The following is a 20,390-nucleotide window of genomic DNA, read 5'->3' as shown; positions in this document are numbered from 1 at the left end:
CTTGATGTATGGGGATGAGGCTGTAACCAACAGAGCTACCTGGCCAGGGCTAGATGTACAAGAATTTGTTTATCAGTTCACCTGCTCATAGATATTTGGGTTAATTCAAGGTTTTAGCTATGAGCAAAAGAAAAAAAGCTTCTATGAATATTCATGTACAAGTCCTTGTATGACATATACTTTCTTTTCCCTTGCGTAAATACCTAAGAATGGAATGGTTTGATCATATGGTAGATCTACCTTTCTTTAACTTCTTAAAGAAGTTCCAGCCCAGCTGGCATGGCTCAGTGGTTGAGTGTCGACCTATGAACCATGAGGTTATGGTTGGATTCCTGGTTAGGGCACATGCCTGGGTTTTGGGCTCGATCCTCAGTGTGGGGTGTGCAGGAGGCAGCCGATCAATGACTCTCTCTCATCATTGATGTTTCTATCTCTCTCCCCTTCTCCCTTCCTCTCTCTGAAATCAATAAAAACATTTTTTAAAAAAAAGAAATTCCAATACTGTTTTCCAAAGTGGCTGTACCATTTCAGATTCCCACCAACCATGTATAAGAGTACCAGTTTCTCCGCATCCTCATCAGCACTTGCTCTTGTCAGTATTTTTTTATTTTATTTTAATCATTGTAATAGTGTACAGTGGTATTTCATTGTGGTTTTCATTTGCATTTCCGTAATGACTAATGATTTTAAATGTCTTTTCATGTGCTTATTTGCCACCCTGTGTCTTTTTTGGTGAAGTGTCTGTTCAAATCTTTTGCCCATTTTTTTTTTTTTATTAAGGTTGTTTGTTTTCTTGTTATCAAATTTTGAGAGCTATTTATGTATTCTGCATACAAGTTCTTTGTTGGATGTGTTATTTGCAGTTATTTTCTTCCAGTCTATGGCTTGTATTCTTAGTCTCTAAACAATGTCTTTCACAGAGGAAAAGTCTGAATTTTGATGAAGTCCAATTTATCAGTTTGTTCTTTTATGAATTGTGCTTGTGGTGTCATATGTAAAAAATCTTTGCCTAACCCAAGGTCACAAAGATTTTCTCCTATCTCTTTCTAGAAGTTTTATCATTTTAGATTTTACATTTAGGTTTGTGATTCATTTTGAGTTAACTTTTGTATGTGGTACAAAGTACTAATCAAAGTTTTGGGTCATTTTTCATATGGATATTTAGTTTTTCCAGCCCTATTTGTTGAAAAGACTATATTTTCTCCACTGAATTGCCTTTGCACTTTTGTCAGAAATCAGTTTTCTTTGTGTGGGGGGCGTCTGTTTCTGAACTCTCTCATCTATTCTATTGATCTACCTGTTTATCTTTATGTCAACATCACACTCTTTTGATTACTATAGTTTTATAATAAGTCTTAAAATCAGGTAGTGTTTGTTCTCCAACTTTATTCTTTTTCAAGCTTTTTTTGACCATTCTAGGCCCTTTACATTTCAATGTGAATTTTACAATTTGCTTGTCAATTTCTACTAAAAACATGCTATGATTCTGATTGTGTTGAATCTATAAATAGATTTGGGGAGAACTGACATCTTAACAATATTGAGTCTTCAAACCCATGAATACAGTATATGTTTACATTTATTTATGTCTTCTTTAATTTTTCTCAGCAATGTTTTCTAGTTTTCAGTGTACAGGTCTTTCACATATTTTGACAGATATATACTTAGTGTTTTTTTCAGATTTTTGATGCTTTGATAAATAGTTTTGATTTTTAATTTGAATTCTGATTGTCACAAGCATGTGGAAATGTAATTCATTTTTTATGTTAATTTTATATCCTGCAACCCTGCTAACTCATTAGTTCTAGTAGGATTTTTTTTGTAGATTCCATTGGACTTCCTACATAGATGATCATTGATGAAACATTTATTTTCTACTTTCTCCTATGCTGTAGTGATATCACCATGGGTCCTTAGTCCCTTAGCTCATCCTGGTTCCACCTCAACACAATGGGCAACTGTTCTAACCAAAGCTGAATCATTGACTGACTCTGACCCTCAGGGTTTGGGAATTGTCATACCATTGTCCAGTAGCTCTAGGGTACCCCTTTTAGGATAGCATAAGGAAGACTGACTCAACATCAGTGCTTTTGACCTTCAGACCCCATGAAACAGAATATCTGCCCTATCTCTGCAATCCATTTCCCACCCTGGGCTTCTGGGCCAGAGCCCTGTAGAGAGCCCTTGCCAATGTTTCTCTTCTTTGTTCCCACCTGAGCTGGAGGCTGAGTGTAGGCCCCTGAGAAAATGCAGGGAGGGTTTTTGTAGCAGGAGGAAAGAAAGGGAGTCTCACTTTTGCAATGACCTAGATGTTCTGCTTACTTATATCAACTAGTGTGTGCACCCATCACTGAGAAGAAAACTGTTCAATATCTGCTGAATGAAGTGAATACTGTCTCTGAGAACAAAGGTTCCTCTGCTATTTCTTCCCCAAAAGCAGAATTTTCTTCTTCTCCTTGATCTAGGAAGTCCTTCTGACACTAGGATATTTTTCTGGGATGGAAGGGTGTAGATGGGAGGGTGAGGAAGCAATGTCTCTTTTAACTAACAGGTTTGAATTGCCTTCTCTCACAGAGTCGAAACGATGTTATCCGAGAACGCTTTGGAATGGACCCCAAGCCGGAGATGCTTTTGGGCCTTGCTGCCCTCCACATCTATATCACTGTCTCAGCCACTCGACCTAGTCAGAAGATTTCGCTCAAGAATGTGGAGTGAGTTGTGCTGGGCCCCTTTGAGATGGGGCCCTTCTAAAGCTGTGTAGGGAGAAGGTGAAAAGTTTGAGCTGTGCTTTAATTTTCAGGAATGAAAGTTTGGGGTGGGAGTGAGAATTGGAGTTCCTCACACCTAGACCATAATGTCCTTGAGCTACAACTTCTACTAGGGAACTGTGGCCAATGTTATACTCCTGCCCCCCATTGTCTTTATCTTTCTTCCAGGCTTCATTACTTCATCTCTGCCTCTCAGATTCAGTCAGTTTCTGTCTTACCTTATTCCTTTCTCTGTCTCACTTTGTCTCTGTCATTAATTTCTTTTCTTTTTAAAGAATAGTTTATTGATTTTTAGAAAGGGAGGGAGAGAGAGAGGGAGAAACATTAATATGAGTGCACAACATCAATTGACTGCCTCCTGCATGCCCCTATAGGGATCAAACCCTCAACACAGACATGTACCCTTGACAGGGAATCAAACAGGTAACCTCCTGGTGCATGTGATGATGCTCAACCAGTTGAGTCACACCGGCCAAAATTCTCATTAATTTCTTACTTTTCTTCTGCTTTTAGGAAGGAGTGGGGCCTGGAACCCTTTCTTCCCCCCTCCCTCCTGCAGGGCATCAAAGAGAAGAACTTCCGGAAATCCCTCTCTCAGCAGCTGAAGGCTCACCAAACACATCCTTCCAGTGGCACCAAGGTACCCAGAGTAGGCCATTGGGCACCCTGCTCAGGCACTAGTAGTCATGGGGCCTCCTGTGTGGTTTCCCAGCAGGTCTGGTCTTCTGGGGATCCTCCTGACTGTTTCAACTTGGATACTATACAGCTTGGCTGGATACAGGGGACGATTACAGAGGAGGTTTTCCCCAAGCCTGAGCTTCCCCTGGGGACAGCTCAGTGGCCAGTCACTAAGAAAGCCCAAGTTCCTCAGAACAAAGGGACCAAGATGCAAGAGGAGAAAATTCTCTGGTCATTTCACCCATTTAGTCAGTGCTGGTTGAGTATCTGCCATGTGGACAACACTGGACCCTGGGTAGCACATTTTCCGTGAAAGTGACTGCTCTTTCCCTCATTAAATGTCTAATTCATCAGTATACTGGAACAGAGAATTTGGGGAGATAAAAGCCCAGCCTGATGAGACAAGGCATAACCTAGAGAACAGGTCATTGGGTGGCATGTTGAGGGCTCAGGTCACTGCTCTGCATTCCTGAACTTTCTTGGGTTCCCTCTGAGGGACTCCCACTCCCTGCTCCCCCAGCCCTATAGGCCCTTCTCTTTTTTTCTTTCTTCTGTAGGCCCTTCTCAAGCTTGTGAAGCTCAGTCTGCTTGTGCCTAGGAAGCAGGAGTTGTGGTGAGAGGCATTGAAATCAGCATGCAGATGTAGACACAGGACAGTCACCCCCATATATTCTACCCATTCCAGATTCCTTGAATTACCAACTAGCTTCTCTTTTAAGGTGCAATTTTCCCCAGAGAGTTAAGCCATCCCTACATCACGGTGCATATTTAATCAGATTGTTTTCTCCCCAGAGAAGAACATCAGCAAATATTCTCCTCAGCAAATATTTTTTGAGGTTCATCAGTGCGCGGGCTTGAGAGACAAAGTTGAAGAAGGCCTGGTTTCCACCCTCAAGTCAGGCACAGGCTAGTGAGGAAACACCACAGTCAGTCACAACACAGTGCAACAAGTGTGGCTGCTCTGAAAACACGTAGAAGGAACATGCAGCCCAACCTGAGGAAGGCAGAAAAGGCCAGCACTGATGCCAGAGCTGTGTCTTGATGGACAGATAACAGTTTTTCTAGATGAGTTGGAGGGGAGGAAAACTTTCCCAGGCAGGGAGATCTGTCTGTACAAAGCCTTCTGGACATGAAAGAATGTGGTACATGGAAAGAAATGCAAATAATTCAGCATAAGCCAGGACAGAGAGTTCAAGGAACATGCCTGGGTGGGGGGAGAGTGGGGGCAAGAGAGGAGGCTGGAGAGGTTGGCAGGAGCCAATTCGTGGAAGAAAGAGGTTATACTTCACCCTGTAGGCAGCCAAGAGCCATTGAAGGGTTTAAACAGGTAGCTAATGTGATCAATCTTGTGTTTTAGGATATTCCCTATAAGCAGTGTGGAGGGGCTGAGGGAAAGGAATGTCAGTACTGAAGGTAACCTGGCTGCCACTCTGACACAGGTGGGGGACATCAAGGCAATGACCATGGGGCTAGAGAAGAGGGGTGGATAGACAGATGATAGAATCGAGATGACTTCATGACTGGTGGCCTTCTCAGGTAAGAGGATGAGGGAGGAGTCCAATGTGACTCCCAGGTTTCTAAGTAGAATCCCCAGGGGATGCTGCCATCACTATTAGAGACTTTTGTATGAGGAAATGTCAGAAGAAGAACAGGCTTGGGACTTATGTGTGCTCAGGATCAAAGGTATTTAAGGGAACCCCCAGTTGGGGACGGCCAGTACCTAGTGGTTATAGGAGATCTCATGAGAGAGGTATAGATGAGGTGGGGGTCTTACAGTTAGGGAAAGGTGTTGGAATTAACCCAAGAACAAAATGAATAACCTGGATTCTTAATGTATTAAGATTAGGAGGAAAAAGAGTGTTTAGGAAGGGAGAGGGGATGCTAGAGTCAAGACCTGTCTGAATGGGAACCTTTCTGCAGTTTCTCTGAAGATCTCCTCACAGTCCTGCAGTGTGTCTTGCTGACTTGTTCCTGTCTTAAGATGTTGACACTCTTTCCTGAGAACACAGGTTTGCTTTTGTGTCTCAAGTTTCTCATATTTCTGGGTGGTTTGTTTCCACAGGGCTCCACAATTCAGGCAAAGCTCCAGTATCTTCGAATTCTGAATGAACTTCCAACCTTCACCGGCGTTTTGTTCAACACTGTAGGCCTGGTCAGTGAGGGTAGCAGGGCTGGGTGGGAGGGAGCCTTCTGTGGGCACTGTCCTTGGGTGGAGGGCAGGAGGGATTCCGTTAGAGCTTTAGGGTGTCATTATGTCTCAGCAAATATTTCTAAAGGTCTTCCCTCCTCTTCCTCCTTCTTCTCCCTCTCCTCTCCCATGGTGCTCTGATCCCACCTCTGGTAAAATGGTAAAGTAAGAGGCAATATTTGTTTTCTGTATCCCTCCATGGCCCTTTTGTGTCCCCTTTCCTCACTTTCAGAGGTTGGCAAACTACTTCCATAGTAAATATTTCAGGCTTTGCAGTCAGGCTATGCACATGTCACAAATGCTCAACTCTGCCATTGTAGCATGAAAGCAGCCATAGACAATGCATAAAAAAATGTGTGGCTGTGTTCCAATATCTCTGTTTATGGACACTGAAATTTAAATTTCATGTAATTTTCACATGTCACAAAATATGGTTCTTTTGAACTTTTTCCAACCATTTAAAAATGTAAAAACCATTCTTAGTTCATGGGCCGTATAAAAACTGGTGGTGGGTCAGATTTGCCAGTGGGCCAGTTTGCTGACCCCTGCTCTGTTTCATTGCTCTTCCTTATAACCCCACAGCCCCCCACCCAAGGCTTCCTGAATCAGCATGCTTTTCCCAGCCTACTCAGGGCCTCCACTGTAGCAACACCCTTCTCAGGAGGGGGAGGAACTACTGGTCCCCCAAAGATTGTGCCCCAGGCTAGTTTACCCTAGTGAGCTATGGTGAAAGGAAATTCAAATCATCTTGCTGACAGGATCCAGGTGCTTGTTGTGCTCTGGGGAACACACTGTCATGCTTGTGGGGCACACCAATGGAAAGCCACTTATCAAAACATCTACAGCAAGTGTAAGAGGTTTCTCGGGGTGGTGCTAATACCAGAGAATGGACCTGCAGAGGGCTCAGGCTTGATGGCACCAAGGAGCCTGTCAAGACCACTTAAGGGAATTCAGTCCATCAGGCACAGACGTAGCCATTTACATACTGGGATTTGAAGATCACTGAAAACCCACTGCCCTACTTCCTCCTCTCTACCCCACACACCCCTGCCACTGTTGAAGTTCTTATAGGCTATTCCTTTAGGTTAAGACTACTGTAGTGCCTATTAGAGAACAAATATCTTCTTACGGAGAGAGATAACCCCCCCACACACACAATTAAGCACCCAGTCAACCCTTAACACCTTAGACTAGGGTTACTTCCTTGTCTTTTTAGCTTTTGGCAGCCAGTGAGAAGTGAAAGTTTGAGTGGCTGTTGGTTGGGGTTGGGTGGGGAGATTAAAGACCAAACACAGGATGCTACCAGTTCAAGCAGAGTACTGGGTAGATGCGTTGAGTGGCCTGCAGCAACAAATGGAAAGTCTGTGAGACTTGATATGAAGAGGGTGCTGTAAAGGCACCAGGAAAAACCTCACCTACTTCATGATTTTGCTAGAACCAACCTTCCTGTGGCCCACTTCGCTCAACCTGCTGTTGAGCCTAAGGTGTCCATTTGGGCCAATGATCTGGAGCCCTTCCCTGAGAACAGGGGCATCCCAGACCATTTTTCCCTCAATGTTGTCTTCCTGCCCTGGCACTGAGCCCCAGATATTTCCAGACTTCCCAGCAGAACTGGCCCGATGCTTGTTTTCTATTTCCTCCTCCTGTCTCCTCTCCCCGCCTCCTCTGCCTTTCTTTCTGTGAATGCTGCCCACCACACTTGGGCACCAGGACGAGAAGCAGTCAGCCACCACTCTCCTGGTGGGACCCCGTCATGGCATCAGCCATGTTATTGACCTCAAAACCAACCTCACCACTGTGCTGTCTGAGTTCAGCAAGATCAGCAAGATCCAGCTGTTCCGGGAGAACCAGGGCGTGGCTCGAGTGGAGACCAGTATCATGGATGCCAAGGTAAGTTCGGCTTTGGGAGCTACTTTTCCCCTGGGACAGGCCTTGGGAACACAGGAAGAAGTAACCTTGAGAAAGAGAGTTTGAGCCTGTGAGGTGAAGTTCAGTTATTCTGAAGTGCCTCAGATCCTAAGTCCACTTGGGCTCATCTTTTTTGCGCTCCTCAACCCTGTGGGACATACTATCTGTTTTTTATAAAAGGAAGTTTATTTAGAAAGTCACAGAAGTAGAAGTGAGCTGTAGAAGAAATGGGCTCTGGAAACAAGTTACAGAGGCAAAAGAAGGGCCTTTGGAGCTTAGGAGAAAGAGAGAGGCAAGAAAAGCATTCTTGGGGCAGAGGGTGGGGAAAGGTGCAGACATGCTCCATAGATAGAGCCCCTGGGACATGCTATCGTGACCACATATTAAGGTCAGCCAGTGTTAGGGAAAGCTAGGGAGTGTCCAATCAACCTGTAAGAGGTCTGTAGCAGAGAGCAGGGGAATGGGAGAACTTGGAGCTATCCCCAGGCCATCACTTTCCAATCCTGTGTCATAGCACACATAGGGAATAACATTTATGTGGAATATTGGGGTAAATGGATCCCAGAGATTCTGGCCACCCCAGGCCCTGTCTGTCTGTCCCAAAGGCTGAAGGTATACATCCACACCAGTTAAGGAGCCCTGCCATAGACACACACACTTGGAATCATAAAGGAAGGGATGTCTGAGTATGTAGACAGAACTAAGGGGTCCTGGGGAGACAGTGAACAGGTATGGCCTGGTCCCCATTTCACCTCCCAGAGTCCACCTCTTCCAGAACATTAGAACTTTTCCCATAGATGAGCTCATTCAGACTATCAAGCAGCTGTTGCCAGTGCAGAGTCAGGTAGCCTTGGTCAGCCACTCCCTTCATGGCTCTCCTGTTTCAACACCCAGTGACCATTGTAGGTGGGGGCAGGCCTGCCTGCCAGCTGGTGAAAGTTATTAAAGAAGGGGCAGCTTTTCTTTCTTAAAGGATTTCCCAGAAGGTATTGTTAGCAGATTAAGAGGTGGAATGTTTGCCGTTTCTAAAACAGCAAATTATTTTTGTCTTTGTGAAACCCAGAAATATGTTAATATGTTAATATTAACATATATTAATTAACATATATTAATATGTTAATTTTCCACCTGCGATTCACTGGAATGCCATTGATTTAGGAACTGCCTGGAGCTAATATTTAATGGGCTTAATATAAATATTAATATTTAATTGGCCACTTCCTCAACCAATGATTGCTGTCCTCCTCAGATGTTGTTGAGTAAAAAACCAAATGAGTAGGTAGGGAAGAGGGAGGAAAGACAAGGCATGCAAGAGAGATGTGGCTTTCTGAGAAATAAAAAGGGTTTAAAACATAGAAACAATTTTCCAACTGAATCTTCTTTGCTTTACGAGTGATTTTCAACATTGGCTGCACAATAGAATTTCTTTGAGAACTTTATAAAAAATACAGATGCCTGGCCCTAGCTGTTTTGGCTCAGTGGTTAGAGCATCAGCCCGCAGACTGAAGGGTCTTGGGTTCAATTCCAGCCAAGGGCAAGTACCTTGGTTGCAGCCTCGATCCCCAGCCCCAGCCTGAGCACATGAGGGAGGCAACCAATCGAAGTGTTTGTCTCACATCAATGTTTCTCTCTCCCCCTCTCCTTCCCCCTTCCTCCCTCCTTTCCACTCTCTCTGAAAAGAAATGGAAAAAATATCCTTGGGTGAGGATTAAAAAAGTACAGATGCCTGCATCTTACTCCCAGAGATCATGGTATAATTGATTGGGATGCAGCCTGGGCATCAAGATTTATTTATTTTTCAGTTCCCTGGGTGATTCTGTAGTATAGCCAGGTTTGAGAATCTCTCACCTCTGAGTCTAGAGCTCTGGAGGAACCAGGCCAAGCAGGGTCAGTGGGATATTGCCCAGGCAAAAAGCACTAGTCTCATTTATAGGAGAGATCCAGCCACAGTCGTGGGCATGAATGCTGCCCTGGAGGGGCTACACTCTTATTGGGGAGACCTAGACTCACAAAGACACATGTCCTACTTTAATAAAACAATATCAGAACTTCTATAGAGCTCTGGAATCAGACAGACCAGGTTCAGATCCCAGCTGCACCACTTCCTAGCTGTGTAAACTTGAAAAAGTATCTTAACCTCTACGAGCACTGATTTCCTCAACTGCAAAATGGAGTGCCTATCTCAAAAGGTTGTCATTCAGGAGTAAATGAGAAAATTCATGTAAAATGTCTTAGAACACTGCCTGACACATTATAATTCCTCAACAAATGAAACCTGGTATTTTTTGAAAAAGCAAAACATCAATAAAGTTAAAATTAAGTAAATTTTGTAGAAAATAGTAGCATGGAACAAAGGAACGGGAAGGGGTTAAAAGAACTGGCTTCCCACAAAAGTGTTTTAAGCTGGATCTTGAAGTAATAGGCATGGATTAGCAGAGAGAAGTGGGATGTATTCACAGGCAGAGAGCAGGCACGGAAATAAGCAAGACATGTGCAGGTCGATAAGCATGGCTGAAGAGGAGAATAACGAGAAAAAAGATTGGAGAGATTGGGGGTAGGCAGAATAAGCCAGTTATAAGCTTTGAAGGCCAGGCTGAGAAATGTAGATTCAATATGATAGAATAGTGAGAATCCACTGTAGGCCCTGGAGCAGAGGAATGATAGAATGAAAGCTGATTTGGACCAGTTTGCCTGATGGATGGGAGCAAAGCTAATGTGAAACCAGGGAGGCAAGAAGGGGATTGTGGTGCTAGTGCAGAAGTGAAGCGATAAAGGCAGGGCCTGAGCTGGAGGGACAGCAGTGGTAATGAAAAAGACAGAGTGAATGTGAAATGTATAGAATCGTTAAGGATGTACATGCATATCCCCACACACATTCTTGTCTTGCACACACAAAGCACACATCTTATTATACCTAACCCTTATCACCTGCTGCATGTAGCCCAAGTGCACTGAAGAATGGCACTATGCATTGCACACAAAGTGTCCACATCATGGGTGGGTGGGTGGAGAGGCTGAGAAACTACATTAGGCGATAAACAGAAGATCTTCTTGGTGAATGGAAGGGGCTAGGAGAAGGTTGCACTTTGCTGAGTGGGAAACAATGAATGGTTAGGTAGATGATGAAACCATCCGGTGGCAGATAGTTCAGGTATGTCCTACTTTAATCAACAGATAAAATGTATATGACAAACCAAAGGAGAATTATCCACTTTACATTAAAATGTTTCTACTTTGTAAAAATATTTATCATGTGCAGTAGGCAGAATAATGGCCTCCCAAAGATACCCATGCCCTAATCCCCAGAACCTGTGAATATGCTGTTATATGGCAGAGAGTAATTAAGATTGCTGATGGAAATAAGATTGCTAATCGCCTGTCCTTAAAAGAGGGAGATTAGCTTGAATTACCCAGATGGTCCCAGTATAATCACAAGGATCCTTCTAAGTGAAAGAGGGAGGCAGAAGAGAAGGTCACAGTGATGTGATGTGAGAAGGACTCAGTCTGATCTTGCTCTCATTGAAGATGGAGGAAGGGACCATGAGCCAAGGAGTGTGGGTGGCCTCTAGAAGCTAGAAAAGGAAAGAAAACCCATTCTCCCCTAGAGCCTCCAGAAGGCAGAAGTGACACAACCCTGCCTACCTTTGATTTTAGCCCAGTAAGACTCATGTGAGACTTCTGAGCTCCAGAACTGTATGAGAATAGATGTATGGCATTTAAGCCACTAAATTTGTGTTAGTTTGTACAGAAGCAACAGGAAACTAATATATGGTGAGATTCCTTCAAGTAGGAAGCTATTATACACTACATTAAAGATATGATTTGAGGCCCTGGCTGGGTAGCTCAGTTGTTTAGAGTATATTGTTGCGATGAGCCAACGTTGCAGGTTCCATCCCCTGTCAGGACACATACAAGAATCAACTAATGAATGCATAAATAAGTGGAACAGCGAATCAATGTTTCTTTCTCTCTAAAAAAAAAAAAAATGTGATTTGATTGATAAATGTTATGCTCACACCCAATTTTTGTTACATAAAACCAGATGCATGTGTAATCAGAGATGTCTGCTGTGTGCATCACTAATAACAAGTCAGTGCCCTATGAAATTGACAGGATGGTATTTATATCTTTCTCAGATAAATTGGCAAAGGCAGAATCCATGATATAGTGGTGGGAGGGGAAAAAAAGGAAGATTAAGGGAGAAAAAAGATCTAGGTTTCCATCTGACAGTCATTTAGTATGAACTTCCATCATCATTTACCCCCCCCTTTACCCTCTTCTACCTCCCCAAGGGAATATAGGCTTTTAAGGCTTCCCAGGTAATTCTGATATGCAGCTGGTCTAAGAACCACTGCCTTAAAGTGATATTCTGCCTGGTCCCCAAATTAGCTGGCTATGCCCAATAAGCCTTTCCCAGTGTCAAGGAGGCAAAAACCCAAATGTACTTGGTCCCCTGGGACTCAAAGATCATCTTGTACCCTTGCTCCTCCAGGCCCCTTAATTCCCACCCCTTTTCCTGTTTTCAGGGCTGTTAGGGAGATCTGAGGGTACCCCAGGACCAGTACCCTCCCTAGTTGGCATCTCAAAATGCTGGGAAGGAGACAGAGCTGGAGCATGTCAAACTAATCCCCGCTGTACCTTCTCTTGTTTGACCATGCCTCCAACTCCATTCTCCCTTTCTCCTTCTCCTTGTGAAGATAGCCTGAGCATATTTTTATAGTTTTCATTCAGCTTACTTGCTCTTAGTGGAGCACACATTAGGTAGTATGCAATTGTCTTTCTCCAAGATACAGCAGTCTGGGACTGAGGCAGCACTGGGCTATTACCATACCCCATTACCACAGAAGCACGCAAGGGGAGAAAAGAAGCCATCAAAGGAATGTCCCAAGGGATCTCTTGTGGCCCAATGTGTCTCCTATTCTCGTGTTTGAGCTTTATTGCTCTAGTGCTTTCTGTAGGGACAAGCATTACATTAGATATGATCATTAAAATCCTATTTTAAAAAAACACACAAAAACACAAAAATTGTTGTTTTTAAGGTTTCTAAGAAATCTTATCCAACATCTTTGTTTGCCTGCCTTGGATTTGATTTTTACCTCTGCTGGCAAAAAGTGCATCTGTGTTCCTTTTACAAGCTCCATTTGGCTCATACTGGGGTCCAGTTGGCTGTGAGGAGATGCAGAGGAGAGGTTCCTGATGTGCTGTGCTGAGCCAACTGGGGATGTGCTTGGTTCTCTCTGTGCACAGGATTTTGCTTGCTTGCTGCTTTAGTACTGACATTGGGCTATATTTGGGTTAAGAAATAAGAGAGGAAACCAAAGTGAAGTCACAATTTAAGTCAATCAGCCAGTTAGTCACTTAGCTTCTCATCTGTCCATTAGCCAGCTGACCAGCCAGCCAAGCAGTTTAACTGATCAGGATGTCAGGCTGCTAGGCTTTGAGACATTCTTCCTGTCCTGTAGCCAAGCTTGTCAGCCAGGGCATCAATAGGTCAGACTGCCCTGAAGCCAGCTAGTCTATCAGTTTTCTATCAGTCAGCCAGCCAGTCAGCCTGTACTTTGGTCAAATGGTCCCTTATTCTATTTTTCAGTCAAATCCATTTCCTCAAAGAAGCTCTCTCCAGCTTCTGCAACCAAATTAGTCACATGTGTGCACATTTGCACCCACTCACCCACACACTGATCCAGGACATCCTATGTTCTGATGGCTCTCTGTACTTTCCTTCATAGTTCTTACATACCTTGCAGTCATATTCATTTCTATGATTATTTGGTTTATGTCTTATTTTCTGTTATATTATAAGTGCCATGAGATCAGGAACTGTGTTGGCCCTGTTCTGAATGAATGGCTGCATCTTGCAGTGAGTCATGCTGTCTATGAGCCATGTAAGCAGTGAGTAGCAGCTTGCTGGGTGGACAGAGCGGGATGTAAGAGCATTCCAGCCAGAGGGACCAACATAGGTTAAGTTATGAAGGGATGCAAGAACATAACATCTCTGGCAAATTGTAAATGATGTGTCATTGCTGGAGCATAAGACGAGGGGCTGTAATGGGAGGAGGGCACAGGCAGAGTTAGTGGGAGACATGCTTTGAAGCTGCAGGTTTGGTTCAGGTCCTGAAGGGCTTTGTGTGACAATGGAAGGCAGTAGGTTTTAGGTGATGAGCTATTTAAGATTTTAAGTGACAGCCCGGCCGGGCATGGCTCAGTGGTTGAGCGTCGACCTAGGATCCAGGCGATCGGGGTTCGATTCCCGGTCAGGGCACATGCCCGGGTTGCGGGCTCGATCCCCAGTCGGGGGCGTGCAGGAGGCAGCCGATCAATGACTCTCTCATCACTGATGTTTCTATCTCTCTCCCTCTCCCTTCCTCTTTCTGAAATCAATAAAGATATATTTTAAAAAGAATCTGAACATTTGATGTAAAATAAAATGCATAATTAAAAAAAAAGATTTTAAGTGACAGAGAGTCATATTTTAGAACATGACTTAGGCAGCAATATGGAGGTGAAATGGAGTGAAGTGGGTAGAGATTGGAAGCAGGGAGATCAATCAGAAGGCTATTGGAGATCCTGGGGTGTGTCCCTACCTTTTCTGTATCACAAAAAAAGTCATGATTTGTACAGCATACTGGAATAAACAGATAAGGCAGCTTGTGGCCAGAGGCAACAAGACCTGGAGGCTGAGGGCTCAGAATTTCAGTACACTTCTCACCCATTCACACATACCTAGAGAAGTTTTGGTCTTGTAGGAAGATGATGAAGGCCTGAAATAAATCAGTGGCAGAAGGGATGGTCATGATGCCTATGATACCTTCTGAGGCAAGCCTAGTGAATCCTGGCCGCTCATAGTAATGGTGGTAGCAGCTATTCACACCCAAACCTCTGTGTGTCCTTCTGCCATTGGTGACAGAGTGAGACAGAAAAGGGTATCTCAATCCCCTTCCCACTCTATTCCCCTTCTGTCTCTATTTTGTTGTACACAAAGTTCACCATTCTGTTGTTACTGAGAAACATCCATTTGCTGGAGGTACAAATATCCCCTCTGCTCCTTCCTAATAATGACCCAAAGGTAACATCTCATCCTGGTCCCTTGGGTACAGACCATTCCTTCTCTTGCTGATGGTATTCTGTAAGCTCCATAGGAGCATCACTAACTCATTGTCTAAGGGACAGAATCCAAATGCCTTGCTGTGGTTTGCAGTATAATTGGATGTACTATAACTATTAAACAATTCAAGATAGGATTCAATCTAGCATGAGATTATGTGATATAGACGTAGCAGTGTATGAGTTCTGAGGTAGGAAAAGAGCTCAAGAGAGAAAAAGAGCCCTAGTCGGTTTTGCTCAGTGGTTAGAGCGTCAGCCCGCAGACTGAAGGATCTCAGGTTCAATTCCAGTCAAGGGCACATACGTGCAGGCTCAATCCCTGGCCCCAGTTGAGGCACATGCAGGAGCAACCAATCAATGTGTCTGTCTTACATCGATGTTTCTCTCTCTCTCTCCCTCTCCTTCCCTCCCTGCCTTCCACTCTCTCTGAAAAGCAATGGAAAAAATATCCTCGGGTGAGGGTTAAAAAAAAAAAAAGGGAAAAGACTGGAGATGAAATTTGATGCCCTAAAGATGAACTAAGGGTTGAGGACTGAGCCTGGGGCATGGATTGAGTGGGGAGGTTGTGCAAGAAGAGCTGGCCAAAGAGGGAAATGGAAATGGTCAGAAATTACAGAACCAGAACACAATATCACCTCATGGAAACAGAAGCCAGGAAGAGAATTTCCAAAGGAGAAGGCGATTACTCTTGGCAAATGAAACAAGCAGAGAGGTATGAAAATGAATACAAACTATTGTATTTAGCTGGAAAGAAGCTTCACTCATAGATCAGGTAGCAAACTACAGCCCATGAACCAAACCTGACCTACCACCTCTATCTGTAAATAAAGTTTTCTTTGAAGACCATCATATCCATTTGTTTAACTTATTATCTATGATGGTTCTCACACCACAATGGCAGAGTTGTTGCAACAGAGCCTGTATGACTCACAAGGCCTAACATATTTACTATCTAGCCCTTTATAGGAAAAGGTTGCCAACCCTTGGTCTGTATGAACTACAAAATATTCAACTCAGCTATATGTCGGAATTCTGGGAGATAGCAAAGGATACTGGTGCAACTTTAACTAAAAGCTGAGCTGGTATGGATTCAGAATGGTTCCCAAGGTGATGATCCAGCCAAAGAAGGCTAGTCTAGTTGATAACCAACTTTCATCAGGTCTTCATGATGTCCCTTCTTACTGCCATTTTCCTAGTGGAGGCACTAATCACCTCTTACCTGGACTGGTGCAGTAGCCTTCTCACTGGTCATAGAAGGGACTTATTCCCCTCTCTTAATTCTCTTATCTCTTAATGCCTAGTGTGGGAATGCTCAAAAGTCAAGGCAACACACAGCTCAATGGTCTCTCTTCAGCCAGTACAGTTTTCAGTAGTCTTAATCCAGAGGCCACTGCCCTATCCCAGGTAGAAAACTCTCATGGCTGGTATCCATCTGACTCAAATTTATTTTCAAGCCACACTTTTTAAATTACAATACAGATATTGGGAAGGTTTATTGAAAAGATGGTGATTTTTTTCATTTTATTATTATTATTGTTGTTGTTGTTATTGTCTTTGCCAGGTCTCTTAAGTAGTCAACCAGCTAATCCCAGGATTAATTTGACTGATTTAAGGTCAGGAACAGAAGGCAACAGAGTATGCTAGTATTTCCCAAAGTGGGTTAAAAAGCAACAGCAGCTCTGAGAACACCTTAAGATGTTTTATGAAAATAGATTTTTTTGGTCAAATAATTTAGAAAAGTTGGAATACTGAAGCCCTTCTCTTGAAGTTTGGTAGTGCACACTAATATATTAAAGGATCTGAGAATTCCTACAATTATCTATTTAGCTTTGTTTAACCCAGGGTTTCACTCATGTATTTGACCAAGGAACTCTTTTAAGGAGCACCAATTAATATCTTGAGAACACTTTGGGAAACAGAGGGAAAAGGGGAGTACATGACAATCTGAGCAGGAACTACAGACCAGAAAGACTTTGGCCTGGAAGGCACAGTGAGGACTTGATTGCATGGAATGTCCATGCCCAGGAGCTGTTCTGGGTGGTTATAGAGATAAGCAAGAGATAGCTCCTGCACTCAGGGAACTTCCCATCAAAGATGTTCCCCACAGACTGCCAAATCTGAGAGGGAAGGTGGGAGTGGGTGGGTGAATGGGTGGGGAGAGATTAACCTAAGAACTTATATGCATATATGCATAACCTATGGACACAGACAATAGTGTGGTAAAGTCCTGGGGGGGGTGCAAAGTGAAGGGGATCAATGGGGGAAATAGGGGGATATCTGCAACACTTTCAACAATAAAGATAAATTTTAAAAAAGGTGTTCCCCAGTCTAGCCTTGATTCACCCCAGCTTGGTTCACCCCAGCTTTCCCAGCTGGCTGAATATCTACTGAGCCCTGACAACCCTAATAAAAGCCACATGGCAGTCACATGATCTTTAATAATTTTAGTTTTTTTTCAGTAAAGAAGGTTCATTAAATGTGTAATTAAGGTTGATTAGCTTTGGTACTTGGGTAAGAGTTTACTACAAATTAATTCTCAAATCAGAAGAAATCATTTGTCAGGACATGTGCCTCAATTTTGGGTTCAGAAGCTGTGGTTCCCATAACCATGCAAATTATCTTTTCTTTACCATCATTCTCCAGGAATTGAACCTGCCTTCCTCTTTCCCATGTGTCCTCATGTTTCTCCCCGTCTCTCCCCCAGCCTCTGGTGCTGTTGATGGAGTGGCCCGAAGCCACCAACTTTGCTTGCCTGATTTCGGGATACTGCCGCCTCCTGATGGATTCCAGGAAGATGGTTTTCTCCAGACCCACCAACCAGCCTCTTCCAATGATCAAGGCAGGTAGGGCTCAGCCTCAGTTTTCAGTGTGGCAAAGGCCCTTTGGACCCTGGAGACATGGAGGGAGGAGCTCCTCTGCCTTAGTGCTCACCCCATTCTGCCAGTGCCTGATTTACCAGGAGCTAATGCTGTACCACTGCGTCCCATTTGGCACAAGCCAGTGGGAAAGACAGCTGGCCTTCAGATGGGCTTGTCCAGCAAAGGATGCCTGTGACAACACACTGATTGAGTCAGTGAACAATTGTAAGATAAAAATAGCAAACAAGCAATAAATAGAACCAATTAAGGAATCTCATTGAATTTAAGGCAAAGTTTTAGAGGTACATTGATCTAGGAGAGATGCATGGGTGTTCTAACTTTTTTGAAGTGGAAGCTGAAAATGAAGATAAAACTTTCTTTTGTTCATAGGAGGGTTGACAGCTGCCTGAAATAAGAGGCCACAGAAGACTTGGGTAGGAAAGACTGTGTAAGCCCAGAGTATAGACTAGTAGGAGTCTTAGAGATAGGAGGGCATGACCACTTAAAACAGTCAAGTGCAGCTCTCAAACAGCTAAGTGAACCCACTTTCTCAGAGCTGTCTTGATGATGGCACAATCAGGGGCCTTGGGAAAAATCAACCCAATCCAGATAATGCCGCCCCAAACCAAAATGGGAGGAGAAGGAGGGGACTCAAAGAGCAGGTACTCTACATATTAGACTTAAGGCTCACATACATGCAATGAGTGCTCTCCCCATCCCAGCACCCAAACATCACAAGTGGAAGCTGAGACTTCTCACCCAGTAGTTGTCCTCCTTACATGCTGAAGACTCTTCATCCACTTCTCTTGCTGCTTAACTATTTTTTTTTCTCTTCAAGGCTGTTTTGCCTTGCAGCATGGTCACATCTGATCTAGGTTGAGGAGTTTAGAATAGAAGCACACACCTGATGGATGACCCAACACCCAGTGGGCTGTGTATCCACATACACCCTCTCACCTCATTTTCTTCATCATGAACATCACAACAGACACATGTTTACATCTCATAATATTGTCCACAGGAATTAGAAGGCAATCCACCAAACACAGATTTGGGGAAAGATAGAGGGCCGGCCCCAAGGCATATGAAGGGGGCCACATAGAGAAGCAAAAGAACTAACTTGGAATATAAAGAACTCAGGGGTCCAAGTTGCCCCATGTCTCCAGGCAAGTTGCTTTGAAATGGGTGGCCATATGAACTACCAAACTTATGATGGCCAAGTGATGGAAAAGCCAGTGTTAACATTGTTAATGTCACCTGTGGTCTTACTCTCTGTCATCACACCTAAGTAAATTATACTTCTTACTGAGCAGAATAGAGAGGGAGAAAGAGAAAAGGTAAGGCAGAAGAAAGAACCTGGAGCTCATCTGAGGACCAGATGTGGAAGTGAGGATTGTTTGGGGGTCCATTTTAAGAAGGCCCTTGGGTGATTCTATAGTACCACCCTGCCTTCCAAAGGGTTTTAGTCATCCCATTAGCACCCTAGCCAAATGCTTTCATTAAGTATTCCCCTTGCTGTGGGAATAGTGGCACCATGTGAGGGACACTGGTTTCCTCTGTCCCTTCAGTTTCACTGAATACATTCCATATTGCATCATGTTGCTTTCCCAAAGACAAATCAATTTTGTTGGATTCTCTTGCAGCTTCTATAAGTGCTAGGCATAGCTTTAGAGCCCCTCCCTGATTCCTGAGACACTCCCTCCTTGGGCCTACAGAGTGGTGGGGGCTTAGGCTGCCTCTGACACAAGGTCTTTGTCCATGCAGGATCACTGTGGTATCCCCAGTTTGTAGCGCTTGACTTCCCCAGGGGCTTGGGCCAATGTCTGGGCCCAGTACTTGGCCTTTTGGACTGTTGGTTACTGGGTTGACAGCAAACACCCAGGGTTCTAGACAAGTGGGGCAGGGTGAGTCTCATGGGTCTGCCTGTTAGGGGCTGGGGTGCACAGCTTATCCCATGGCCTCACTGTAACCTCCACGCAGGTTACAGTGAGAGGCCATCAGTTCCTGATATAAAGTTGAGATTGGCTTCCTCCATCAGCCCCCATTTTCATCCCAGAACAAAAGCCCCAGTGTTGACTGTGGTTTAGCAAAGGCCTATAGGGAACAGTCTTCCTGCCAACCTCATCTGGTCTTTCCCTTCAGAGAATAGAGCTCCAGCCCACTCAGAGCCTGGTCTCTCTAGCCGGGTCTATATTCTTGTACCATAGTAGCTACTGGCTGCCAGCTAACCCAATTCAATGCTTAGCTGACTGGACTTAAAGGATGCTGGTAAACCACCAAATGTAAAAGACAAAGCATCACCTCTCCTCTGAGACACAGAAAAAAAGGAAAATGGGGACGTGGAAGGGAAGAGATAACTTGTTGGGCTTTATCAGTAGTTTTCCTGAACTAGGTATTTCACTTATTCACTCAACTGCTTCTCAAGTACTCATTATGTGCCAGGCACTGCAGATAGAGCTATAAATAACAGACACGGTCCTTGCCCTCAGGGAGCTTACAATCTAGTGGGAGAATACAGGCAGACAATTAAAGGAATATTGCCAATACATTAAGTGCCTTTGCATTTATATAGAATAAATCCAACCTGATCTTGAGGACACAACTTAGTGAAAGTCTCAGACAAATGTTATCTCTCCACCTATAATGGAATGGTTGAAAATCCAGAGGCAGCTGCCTTGAGCTCCCTGTATCCTACCTTGAGCTCCCTGTATCCTGGGGAAATCCAAGAAAACAAGGCATTGGGGTCACAGTTGGAGGCAGATTCCACTCTAAATTTTCTCCCATGTTTAGAAAACAGTTTGATCTGGTAATCAAATATTTTGGTTAATGGCTACTATATATACCATGCACAGCTTACCTATTTTCATATAGTTAAAACTCAGCAAC

At 43.9% G+C, this 20,390-nt stretch overlaps 1 protein-coding gene across 1 annotated transcript in view; it reads left to right on the top strand.

Moving 5' to 3' along the window:
• Positions 1-20,390, top strand: part of FRMPD3 (FERM and PDZ domain containing 3) — a 130,672-nt gene that overhangs the window by 94,749 nt on the left and 15,533 nt on the right. The window contains exons 9-13 of the mRNA XM_081125918.1: positions 2,575-2,711; positions 3,282-3,408; positions 5,509-5,598; positions 7,345-7,524; positions 17,351-17,489. Of these exons, the coding sequence (XP_080982044.1) occupies positions 2,575-2,711; positions 3,282-3,408; positions 5,509-5,598; positions 7,345-7,524; positions 17,351-17,489 (673 nt within the window). The remainder of the gene's footprint in view (positions 1-2,574; positions 2,712-3,281; positions 3,409-5,508; positions 5,599-7,344; positions 7,525-17,350; positions 17,490-20,390) is intronic.

This window comes from Miniopterus schreibersii, assembly GCF_964146895.1.
Source record: "Miniopterus schreibersii genome assembly, chromosome: X".
NCBI lineage: Eukaryota > Metazoa > Chordata > Mammalia > Chiroptera > Miniopteridae > Miniopterus > Miniopterus schreibersii.
The sequence above is the reverse complement of the archived record's forward strand: the minus strand, read 5'-3'. Positions and strand labels throughout refer to the sequence as shown.